General features: G+C 41.0%; 4 protein-coding genes across 4 annotated transcripts; 2 read left to right on the top strand and 2 right to left on the bottom strand.

The window, feature by feature from the left end:
* The first annotated feature begins 3,391 nt into the window (after positions 1–3,391).
* On the top strand, positions 3,392–4,248 carry LOC125591668 (low-specificity L-threonine aldolase 1-like). Its single transcript, XM_048766265.1, has 5 exons — positions 3,392–3,525; positions 3,615–3,673; positions 3,745–3,845; positions 3,922–3,988; positions 4,080–4,248. Exons 1-5 carry the CDS (start codon positions 3,426–3,428, stop codon positions 4,149–4,151), a joined length of 399 nt encoding a protein of 132 aa, XP_048622222.1. The 5' UTR covers positions 3,392–3,425; the 3' UTR covers positions 4,152–4,248.
* Positions 4,249–4,319: 71 nt separating this feature from the next.
* LOC125591666 (putative lysine-specific demethylase JMJ16) lies at positions 4,320–6,797 on the bottom strand. The gene is made up of 4 exons (XM_048766253.1): positions 5,545–6,797; positions 5,362–5,465; positions 5,071–5,268; positions 4,320–4,980 (listed from the first exon to the last, which is right to left on the bottom strand). The coding sequence occupies exons 1-4, from the start codon at positions 6,440–6,442 to the stop codon at positions 4,663–4,665; spliced, it is 1,518 nt and encodes a 505-aa protein (XP_048622210.1). The 5' UTR covers positions 6,443–6,797; the 3' UTR covers positions 4,320–4,662.
* A 226-nt stretch (positions 6,798–7,023) lies between these two features.
* Positions 7,024–9,127, top strand: LOC106383121. The gene is made up of 2 exons (XM_013823247.3): positions 7,024–8,540; positions 8,888–9,127. The coding sequence occupies exons 1-2, from the start codon at positions 7,265–7,267 to the stop codon at positions 8,920–8,922; spliced, it is 1,311 nt and encodes a 436-aa protein (XP_013678701.1). The 5' UTR covers positions 7,024–7,264; the 3' UTR covers positions 8,923–9,127.
* Positions 9,128–10,303: 1,176 nt separating this feature from the next.
* On the bottom strand, positions 10,304–10,946 carry LOC106383280 (putative lysine-specific demethylase JMJ16). The gene is made up of 2 exons (XM_022710119.2): positions 10,776–10,946; positions 10,304–10,630 (listed from the first exon to the last, which is right to left on the bottom strand). Exons 1-2 carry the CDS (start codon positions 10,944–10,946, stop codon positions 10,304–10,306), a joined length of 498 nt encoding a protein of 165 aa, XP_022565840.2.
* Positions 10,947–12,026: the final 1,080 nt, after the last annotated feature.

Below are 12,026 nucleotides of genomic sequence, written 5' to 3'. Positions count from 1 at the left end.
CACCCTTTTCTTGTTTAAGTTGCAAGGCCAAGATACGGAAGCTCTCCAACGCGTCAGACTTATTTCTCAGGAAGTCCACCCATGTATATCTGGAAAAATCATCTACTAGGACAAAGATGTATTTTTTTCCTGCAATGCTGTATGGAGTAATAGGTCCCATAAGATCCATGTGTACTAGCTTGAGTATTCCCTTGGATCTAATCTCTGAAATCTGTTTGTGCTGGACCTTCACTTGTTTACCTTGACAGCACCCTCCACACACTGTATCGGTTTGTTTTTCAAGTTCTGGAATTCCCCTAACAACTTCAGCGTTAATTAGTCGGGTCAGTCCATTAGTATTCATATGTCCGAGCTGCCTGTGCCACAGATCCAATTTAGACTCCTTAGCTGAGTAGCATAAATGTGACGGCTTCCACATGTAACAGTTGTTTCCTGACCTTACTCCACATAGAACAACGTTCCCTTTAGCATCAACAGCTCGACATTCTTTGCTGTTGAAGATTACTTCTAACCCCTCATCACACAATTGACTGACGCTGATGAGATTTGCTTTAAGACCATCCACATAGAAGACATTAACAAGCTTAGGTAAGACAGACCTGTCCAGTTCCCCAACTCCTCGTATCTTTCCTTGTCCTCCATCACCAAAGGTCACTTTGCCTCCTTTGATAAACTCAAGTTTCTCAAAGAAATCCTGATTTCCAGTCATATGTTTTGAGCAGCCACTGTCGAAGTACCAGGGGGTATCAAACTGTGAGTTAGAGTCAGAACTTGTGTAAGCAACGTTGCTTACCAGCTTAGTTTCAGTGGATAGTGTTGCGAAGTTGCAGATGATGGGTTGCTTTGCATCGGTGCGTGTTTCTGACTTCTCACTGTGTGCAACAGTCAAGGCTCTCTGCTTGTAGTTTGGGTACAGATCCTTCTTAGCTATCCACACATGACCATACAGTGATGGTTCCATAAAACAAAGATTCATCCTCCATGCACGTTGATACTGACTTTTTCGAAAGAAACAAAATCTGACATTATGACCACGCTTTCCACAGAAGTGGCATCCGTTTCCTCGTCGTGTAGTAGCAGTCTTCTTTAGGTTCTCTCCTTTCTGATTATTAATCTGCACCTTCGTCGTGGTATGAATTTCTTTTTCATTCGAACTCCCTTTCACGAACACTGTTTCTTCCGCAGATTTGGAAGTGCCTCCTTGAAAACCTAATCCCCAGTTACTGCTAGGACACTGACCAATGGTGAGAAGTTGATCTAGAGTTGTTGTACCAGTCGTGAGCATTCTTACTTTCTTGAGATTGTCAGCGAGTTGATTCTCAAGTAATTTGCTCTTGTCCATCTCCTTGGTTAGTAGCTCATTCAGACAATTCATCTTCAGCTCAATCTGCTTTTGAACCCTCTCTTGTTCAGTCATCGCTCGTTTCAACGATAGCAGTTCTTGGTCTGAGTTCTTGAGGATAGACAACTCAGTAGCTTGTTCAGAAGGTTTCTCCAATTCCAGAATATTCACCTGAGCTTTCAGCATTGCCTTATCTTTGAGTAGTTGTAGATTCTCATGACTGAGTTCAGCAAACTTGTCGAACAGAGACTTGTATTCTGATTCAAGATCGTTGTTGAGATCATCTTCATCCTCTTCCACGCCTGAATCTAGTTTTGGTTCTTCTTCTTTGCTGACAAGTGCCATAAAGTTTAGATGAAGCTCATCTCTGTCGCTGTCACTCTCCGACTCTATATCACTGAAACACATAAGTGACTTGTCCTTTTTCAGATTATTGGGACATTCACTTCGAGTGTGTCCAAATCCCTTGCAGTCAATACACTTGAGCTCTTTGCGTTTAGCTAGTGGACACTCATTGCGAAAGTGTCCATACCCTTCACACTCATGACATTGTAACTCCTTCTTCTTAGAGTTCTTCGAGTCTTGCCTGGTGTTTTGAGGGTTGCTTCGATCTGAGTCGTTCCTCTGAAATCGTGAGTTTGATCTGTTCCCTCCTTTATCCATTCGCTTAATGAATTTGTTGAAGTTTCGAGCCATAAGTCCCAAGTTTTCTTCTATCTTTGTGACTCGGTCCTGTTCGTTTGAGTCAGATACAAAGGCGATGCTCTTTTGAGAATTTGAAATTCGATTGGATTTCTCCAGGTCATGAACCTTCAAGATACCAGATAATTGATCAAATTTCATTTCATCTGTATTGACAGCTATATCCAGTACTGCCTTGTAAGCTTCAAACCGTGGAGGCAGACATCTTAACAGTTTTTTCACCAAAACCTTCTCATCATATTTCTTTCCAAGAACCGACGCTTCACTGGCAAGTTCACTGATCTTGGATATGAATCCATCAATTGGTTCATCATCAGTCATGCGGAGATTTTCAAACTTTGAAGCTAAGTGATCGATCCTTGTTCTTCGCACGCTAGTATTTCCTTCAAAGTGGTTGGTCAAAATATCCCAAGCTTCCTTAGCAGACTCACATCCCTGGATTATTTTGAACTGATCCAGATCTACTGAAGAGAAGATTGCAGTAAGAGCTTTGGAGTTGAATTTGGATGCTGCCTTTTCAGGATCAGTCCACTGATTCTTTGGTTTTGGAGCAAGAGTTTTGTCATCAGTCATCATCGTAGGCACAGACCACCCTTCTTCTACTGCAGTCCACGCATCCTCGTCAATTCCTCTGATCAACTGTCGCATCCTTGCCTTCCAATGACCAAAGTTGCAGCTGTCCAGCATAATGGGTTTATGAATTCCGAATAGTTCCTTCATGGTGTCCATGAAATCCGCAGGATCTCAACCTCTTAGTAGTGTATGATACCACAGAGGTTTCCCGCTCTGATACCAAATGAAAGTTCAGGGACTACCAGATATAAGAACTAAAACACAAGATACCAAGAACGCTTTCTTGTATATTAGAAATCTGTTAAACAATCTTCCTAGATCTGTTTAATCCGAATTACTCTCAGTCACACACGACTAGAGACGGACCAATTCCTAATCTATCAAAACAGAAAGCACGAGCTACACCTTCAAGTACTCGTCTTTCTTAAGCTCTCAAGAACAAACCTCTTGCTCTAGCTTTTCAATCAATAAACGGCTAACGACGATATCCACAAAGTAATCAGGTTATATACCCTTAACACAATACCCTAGTTGCCTAAATATTGTGATAAGCCCAAATCTTCCAAATCTTCTTTGCTTCACGCCAAAGTAACATCTTGGAACCAATGAGATATTGACACGTCATCATCTCATAACCGATTTGTAACAGCAAGTCACACTTCCTATATTGTGCATAACACATCCTCTGTTTCTCAATCCGACAAGCTGCTTTTCTTGAGCTTACAGAGCTCCGGTGGGAACTGTAATCGTTGGCTCACATACTTTCATAGAAAAGGCGAAAACGTTGAGGAAAACATTAGGTGGAGGAATGAGACAAATAGGTGTTCTGTGTGCAGCCGCTTTGGTCGCACTCCAAGAGAACCTCCCAAAGCTACAATTTGACCACAAGAAGGCAAAGTTGTTAGCTGGTACGTACGTACCACTCATTGACCGTATTCACTATTAGAATTCACCACAACAAGAAATATATAACAGATAATAACGTAAATATGTGCAGAAGGGTTGAATCAAATGAAAGGGATTAGAATAAACGTTGCAGCCGCGGAGACCAACATGGTGCGGTGCGCATTGTCAACACTCTTGTTGTGTTATCAATAATTATATTAATTATTTGTCTCAAAATTCAGATATTCATGGATATGGAGGATGGATCAAGACTTACTGCTGAGAAACTGCGCAAGAGTCTAACGGAGTGTGGCATTCTCGTCCTCCCAGGAAACTCACCTCGGTATGTCTCACATGGACAGAATTTGATTTGTTTAAACGTTTAATATATAAATATTGACTTTGGAATGTGGTTTCAGGATAAGAATGGTTGTACACCACCAGATAACAATAAGTGATGTACATTACACATTGTCTTGCTTACAAGTAAGAATATTCATCATATTTCTCTGTACTTATAACTTTCTCAAACAAGTGACACTGATATTTATAAGCATTGATTTTTTTTTTTTGGCAGCAAGCAATGCAAATGATTCAGGAACCAAGCCTAAACCAAACCGGCAAAACCGAAAATGCTCTCTCTTTTTAAATGTTGTTTGTCTAAGTTATATCTAATTGTAAACAATAAGGATCGCTCGATCTGTCAATGCAATTATCACCCTATAATTTCCTCCATTTTATTATGAAACACCCTCACAGTTGCAAGGAAATTGATTTTTTTCTGGTTTAGAGATGCCACTAGAGCTGAGATTAGAAAAAGGGTAAGTAATTTTTTGATAATCTCTTTCAATTCAATGTACTTTGGACTTTCAAAATAGATGTCAAAACTAGTGTGTGATGTTGAACTGGAAACCAATCCACACATGAATCTTGTTGTAGTTCCCACTAGTGACTAAAGTCTAAAACTAATGGTTTCAAGAGCCTTTAAAGTCTTTTTCCTTTCTTTCTCCTCTGTGTTGTTGTTTCAAGAGACGTAAGAAGAAACAGGCTTCTGGTTATATGTTTCCCTGTTTCCTCTGCAAGGGTGTCCAAAAAGAACGTGCAGGGAGCCTCATCAACTCTGTATGTACACACTAAAAATCAATCTCCTTCCAACTAAATCAGCACCGCTTCTGGATCTCTTCCTTCACAAGTTCGGTCACCAAATCTATGTTAGACTCACTTAAAACCTCTTGAAGTGAGCTTAGTTCCTCCATGTTAGCTTTCTTGAGCAGAACTTTGAGATTAGACTTCGCTCCAGCAGGTAATAGACGTTGTCTGGGAGCTTTCTGGAGATTTCTCACATCTGATGATTGAATGCTTGTGTTGGCTTCTCTGAGAAGAAGAGCATTTGCAGGGAACTGAACCTGTGGCCGCGAGTAAGGCCTGGACTCCCAATACTCTGTGCAAACTCTATTCACGTCTATTGCTTCAATGGCCTGTTTTAACAAATTAGATTATCTATCTGTCAACTAGATTTACAAATGAAGCTTATATTTTCTAGGCAAAGTTGGTTTTACTATTATTACCTGTAGGATTGCAGGTGATGTATATCCAAACATTTCAAAACCGTCAGGACTCCCAGAGGGCTGCAGAGGAGGAAGATCTGGCTTACCGGCTTTGTGCTGCTTACTTATCTCTTGGTTTACTCTATCTCGTACCATCTCCCAGCATCTTGTAGGAGACAAGTGAGCAAACACCTCACTGGGAACACCCTCCAAGTAAACCTAACAAGAAGATCATACCACACAGTTTGTTAATGACCAAGATAATCTAAGGCAATGAAACCTTTTTTTCAGACAAGAAAGATATTAATTTACCATGAACAATGGACTGTTGCGTCCAGCATCAAGAATCTCTGAAACGTAGAAGCTCATCCTCGTCGGATCCAAAACGTTTATGTACTTGACCCGACTACGAAACCCTGCACCAAAGAAGAATAGACATTAAGCACTTTGCAAAATATCATCAATGCATATATGTTTACATAAACAACATGTTACCTTTAGGAAAAATTGCTCGGCGGTTGCACCATGATTTTCCAGAAAGCACAGAACCATAGTTTAGAGGCTCTACATTGCAATTGATTCTCCTCACGACTTTTGCTATACGTGGACCCTTTTGGCGGATGATCCTATCTGGACTATTGTTCTGCGAACAAGACGGTGTCCCTGAGTTACTTCTTATCCCATCAACCACTTCCTGTATAGCCAAAGCTCCAGAGGTTTTGGATTTACAGCTGGTAGGTTTAACACCATCTTGGTTGCTCGTAACACCATCAACTACGGCATTAACTTCCCCATGCGATACAGAACTTGTAACATCCCCTTGCACTGCTCTTTGGTCATTAGTAGGCAATGACATAGTGATTTGTCTATCAGGCAAATAAATTGCTTGCTTTTCTATCATGGGAACAGGAGTTTTGCTAGGCGCTTCCAACGCTAAAACGTGGGTTGGTCTCTCCTGTATTTTCAAATGCTTTCCAGACGAAACTGCATCTCTTTTCTCAGAACCTTGTTTCCTAGGTATGTCATGCTCATCATCACTTAGGAGTATCACATCATCAGGTACACTCTGTGAATTCTTTTTTCCACTTGTGGACTTAGCAGCTGTCATAGAGATGCCTTCTTCTTCTTTGACTGGCTTCATACAGTGGCTTGGTGTTAATTGCTCCTCCTTGACTTTCAGAAGTAACCTCTTTTCTAACCCTCTACTTAGATCTTCTCTCGATGTTACTTTCAACTGTAAATCTTTCCCTAAAAGTGCACCTGCTTGTGGTTCTTCCTCACCAGTCTCCATCTTGCTTCCTGAGAGGTGTTCACTTAAAGCCAATCCCAAATCTTGACGCGCCCATCTATACACAGAACTGAGCTTTCCCTTCCACAGCCTCAAGAAGAACATTCAGTTCATCCATATCATACCGAAACAGATAATATTTAGCTACCCACGGACAAGAACACAACTGTTTCACATGAGTCAAACATGAATACTTCTCCGGGGAACAGCGGCAACCAGCAGCGGAGAGGTGCAAATCAAAGAAGCATATACAACACTCTCTCTCGTTGGTAGCATCGAAATTACTATGCATCTTCAACGCAAGTGAAGAGCTGCACAGAAACTCTCTTCTCGTACGTTCCATGTCAATGCGTGCCTTGAGTGTTTTGGCCAAGATCCCATCCTTTCCGCTAAACTCTTTCCACCTCAAGTTATCTATTGTATTCTTCTTTAGCAAGTTGAGCTCCCAGTCGGCTTTCACTACTTCTCTTGCTGCCCCAAGCAAGAGTTTATCATTCGAGATGGACGTTTTTCTACCCTGTTGACAGTATAACTCTATAGCAATCTGTCCGTGAGGGAGCCAGTCGACTGGTGCTACTATTGGTTTATTATTGGTACAATGTATATGGTTTAGTTGTACATTTTGGCTTTACTTATTTAACCAGGTTTGTTCCGGATAAGCTATCAAACATGTATTTAGTGTGTGTAGCTCACACTTTATTAAATAACAGAAATATTCCTTAAAACTCTCTCTCTCTCCTTTGTCATCTTGTGCGACTCCATGAATGACGTAGGAAGAAACTTCCTTTCTGTTCACCTCTGAAACACTAATATGGTATCAGAGCGTTGAGCACAAGCTCAACATCGTTTTCTGCTCTTTCTTTTGAGCTCCGTTTTGTGACCTTTCGTCGATCTCTGTTTCTTTTGTCGTGTTGCTTCGTCGATACGATGGTGGTTGCTCTCCGTCGTTCTCGCCGTTCTGGTCGTTCTACACGCGCCGGTAGCTCGAATCCAAACCCTGGAGGCTCCCCTTCACACTCTGAAGCCGTTGCAGCCCCGCTTGTTCCGGATCCGTACGCTCTTTCCGTCGTGATGAATCCAGACAGTGTTCACTCGCCGTTGTTTCTTCATCACGCCGATCATCCCGGGTTGTTGATCACTTCCCTTACTCTGGATGGATCAAACTACACCCAGTGGTGCTCTGCGATGAAGATCGCTCTCGATGCGAAGAACAAGATCACTTTTGTTGATGGGTCTCTCCCTCGTCCTAATTCCGCTACTCCTCTGTTTCGGATCTGGTCTCGTTGTAACAGCATGGTAAAATCTTGGCTTCTCAACTCGGTTTCCTCTCAAATCTATGGTAGTATTTTGTCGTTTGATGATGCGACTGAGATATGGACTGACCTTCATAATTGTTTCCATAAGACGAATCTACCACAGACTTTTCAGTTGATTCAACAGATTCAGGATCTCCGCCAAGGCTCCATGGATCTCTCTGGGTATTACACTACTCTCAAGACCCTTTGGAACAACTTGGACGGCACAGAACCTCCTGAAACCTGTCTCTGTTGCAATACAACGAGTTGTCTCAGCCAGCGTACAGCCAAAGCTAAGATTGAACGAGGCAGAACCATCAAGTTCTTGGCTGGTCTTAATGAGAAATATTCTATCATTCGTAGTCAGATTCTCATGAGAAAGCCTCTTCCTGATCTTGCGGAGATTTGTAACATCTTAGACCAAGATGATAGCCAACGCCAGTTCAATTCTATCATCGCTCCCGCTGCCTTTCAAGTTAGTCATGGGACATCTCAGCCTACTGTGCTACCTATGTCTTCTAACTCTGCTCCGTCTGCTTCACTTGGTGGTGATTCAAACGCTTCTCAACAAGGCGCGGTGAATGCTTTTCAAAGGAAACCTGGACCAGTTTGTGCTCACTGTGGAAACATTGGTCATGTCATTGATCGCTGTTACAAGCTCCATGGATATCCAGTTGGTTGGAAGAAAAGGAGATCAAACACTGATAGGTCTTTGCAGCCAAAGGCTCTTGTCGTTGCAGCTAGTGTTGCCGTTCAGGATTCACCCTCAGTTGTTTCTGGTCTTGATAATCTCGTTGGCAAGCTGAACAAGGACCAAATTCAGAACTTTATTGCTTACTTCAGTTCTCAGCTTCAACCTGATCGTGGTACTGCTTCTCCTTCTGTGTCTCAGCCCACTGACCACTCTGGTATATTTTTTTCATCTTTCACATTCAGTTTTATTGGAATTCTAAGTGTCACTAAGTGTGTCACTGATAAGCACACATGGATCGTAGACTCTGGTGCAACTCACCACGTTTCTCACGAACGTGATGCTTTCCATAACCTTGATACTTCTGTTAATCATTTTGTGAATCTTCCAAATGGTTCAACACTCAAGGTTGGTGGTATCGGTCAGATCATCATTGATACTACTTTGACCCTGCAGAATGTTCTGTTTATTCCAGAATTCAGACTCAATCTTCTGAGTGTCAGCTCTCTGACTTCTGATATTGGCGCTCAAGTGATCTTTGATTCTGGTTCTTTTACTATACAGGATCCTATCAGGGGGTCGATGATTGGAAGCGGTAAACGGATTGTGAACCTGTACGTCCTGGATGTTGCTGATACAAGTGCTGCAGCTCCTGTTTCTTCTTCTTCCTTTACTAATAATGTTGTAGATGCTTCCATTTGGCACCAACATTTTGGACACAGTTCTTTTGAGCGTATAGAACTTCTCTCTGATGTACTTGGATTTTCAAAGACAAAGAATAAATGATTGATGCATTGTGAAGTCTGTCATCGTGCTAAACAAAAGAAATTGTCTTACCATTTACATCCTAAGCTGTGTTCTCAACCATTTGAACTACTTCACATTGACGTCTGGGGGCCGTTCTCTGAACCTACACAGGAAGGATATAAATATTCCCCCTTGGTCTTGGTCTTGGTCTACGTTGACGATATCATCATCGCAAGTAGTTGTGACAAAGCCACAGCGCTCCTTAAAGAATCTCTTCAAGCCTCCTTTAAGCTACGTGACTTAGGAACTCTGAGATATTTCCTCGGTCTGGAAATTGCTCGGTCTTCTTCAGGGATTTCCATCTGTCAACGCAAATATGTGCTTGACTTATTGACTGACACTGGTCTACTTGGCTGTAAGCCTTCCTCAATTCCCATGGATCCCAGTGTTAAGTTATCTATAGAAGATGGTGAGCTCTTACCTAACGCGGAGGTATATTGGCGACTTGTTGGAAAGCTTCTTTATCTGACCTTTACTCGACCAGATATCACTTTTGCTGTCCACAAGCTCTGTCAGTTCACTTCCTCTCCGCGAGCTCCACATCTTCATGCTGCTTACAAGGTCTTGCATTACCTTAAAGGGACAGTTGGCTTGGGTCTCTTTTACTCAGCTTGTTCAGACTTGAAGCTCTCTGCTTTCACGGATGCTGATTGGGGTTCATGCCCTGACACTCGTCAGAGTGTATCTGGTTTATGCGTTTTTGTTGGCTCTTCACTCATCACTTGGAAGTCAAATAAGCAAGACACTGTCTCTAGTTCTTCCGCTGAGTCTGAGTATCGTGCCATGTCTGAAGCGGTTAAAGAGATGCTTTGGTTTCGAAACATGATGGAAGATCTTTGGATTGAGACTCGGGAAGCTGCACCTTTGTATTGCGACAACACAGCTGCCATACATATAGCCAACAATGCCGTCTTTCACGAAAGAACGAAGCATGTGGAGCGTGATTGTCACATTGTTATAGAATGGGTTAAGAAAGGCCTAGTGAAAACTCTTCATGTAAGGACATCAAATCAACTAGCTGACATCCTTACAAAACCTCTCTACCCTTCTCCTTTCCGACATCTTATGAGCAAGATGGAGTTCATTAACATATATGCTCCATCTTGAGGGGGAATATTGGTTTATTATTGGTACAATGTATATGGTTTAGTTATACATTTTGGCTTTACTCATTTAACCGGTTTGTTCCGGATAAGCTATCAAACATGTATTTAGTGTGTATAGCTCACACTTTATTAAATAACAGAAATATTCCTTAAAACTCTCTCTCTCTCCTTTGTCATCTTGTGCGACTCCATGAATGACGTAGGAAGAAACTTCCTTTCTGTTCACCTCTGAAACACTAATAGCTACATTCACAGCTTCAGCACAGTTGAAACCATAGTTGAATCCAGCATGATATGCCCGAGGGAAAGTCAAGACAAACTCTCCAGCATGCTGGACGCAGCGGTGCACAGGTACTCCTGCGGTTTTCAGTTTTGATGGGGAGAGTTGTGTAACCTACATGAAAGAGCATCACCGAGACAATGAGGTCAGATAAATGACTTTAAATCAGGTGCAAGTCAGTGGAGGACATAACATCAGGTCCTATGTGATTGTAGAACACAAAGTTTTGATTCAGGTCATCAAATATCTAAACACTTACTAGCTTATGAAGCAAATCAGGCTGTTCTTCAAAAAGGTCAGGCAAATGCTTTCTCATCGCCTCCTCTAGTTTAACAGCATCCTTCCCCGCAACACCGTACCACAGTTTTGGTGCACCCCAGTGCATGTAATTCATCGAATACAAGTGGTGATCTTCCACCCTAGTATTCATATATTTCTCTTTTAATAATAATAATTATGTGTTTATTATTCTATAGTTAGATATTGTTTTACATTTTCAATAATTATTCTTTGGTTTATTTTGTCTTCAGTTTAATTCATAATCATTTTTTTTTTGCTTGTGTATCTCTTGCTTGTGTATTTTTATGATCTGGATTAATGTTCAAAAAATCAATAGGCGGTAACTAGGTGCTTTTTAGAGGACTAGCGACTAACCGGGTTATTCGGGGCCTAGGCGAGGCTTACGCAATGCCTAGGCGTTAACGAATAATTAATCTATTATATATATATTTTACATTTATATGACATACTTTAGTTTTTGAGTTTAATTATAAAAATTTTGTGATGAATTATCAAAATTAGATATACAAAATAAAATAAATTAAACAAATTTATAGATTTATACTAACATTATTGCTTAATTTAACATATTTAGACTAAATAGATTAATTTAAATTGATTTTAACCGAGTAAGAACAGTTTGAACCGATTTGAATTGTATAAGCTTTTTGATTAATGAGTAAGATTCGAAAGGATCCAAGTGAGAGAACTATCTCAAAGCGGAAGCAAATGATTCAGAGGAAAAAAGAAGTTACTAAATGTAGCAAAACAAAGAGAAAGAATGAAGGAACCTTTTCAATAAGAGAGGAGACTGGTGAACGGAATCGATCTTTGATTGAGAGGAGTTATGCTTTCAATGGATGACGGATGACAAGTCGTCCTCTTCCTCGGAGTCTAAGGCGATGTTTTTTGGAGAAAGACGATAGTTAGTGATGGATTGATTGATTGGACATTCTCTCTCTAAGACACGGGGTTTTGTGTGCTTTACTAGTCTCATGTATATGAAACGGTGTGTAGTGGAGTCTATAAAGCAAAAAACGGCACGATGGTTGGAAGAATCAGTCTACATAAATGCTGTTTTAATTAGGGGTTGTTTTTATGGTGACAAAAAAAAAAAAAAAATTAGGTGTTGTTTTGCCAAATGGTGTTAAGAAATGAAGGTACGGTTAGAAAACTAATGAAATAATGCTCTTATCAATGTCTCTCGTACTGTAGTGCTCAATCTTAGATA

Source organism: Brassica napus, chromosome C8, assembly GCF_020379485.1.
Source record: "Brassica napus cultivar Da-Ae chromosome C8, Da-Ae, whole genome shotgun sequence".
NCBI lineage: Eukaryota > Viridiplantae > Streptophyta > Magnoliopsida > Brassicales > Brassicaceae > Brassica > Brassica napus.
The sequence above is the reverse complement of the archived record's forward strand: the minus strand, read 5'-3'. Positions and strand labels throughout refer to the sequence as shown.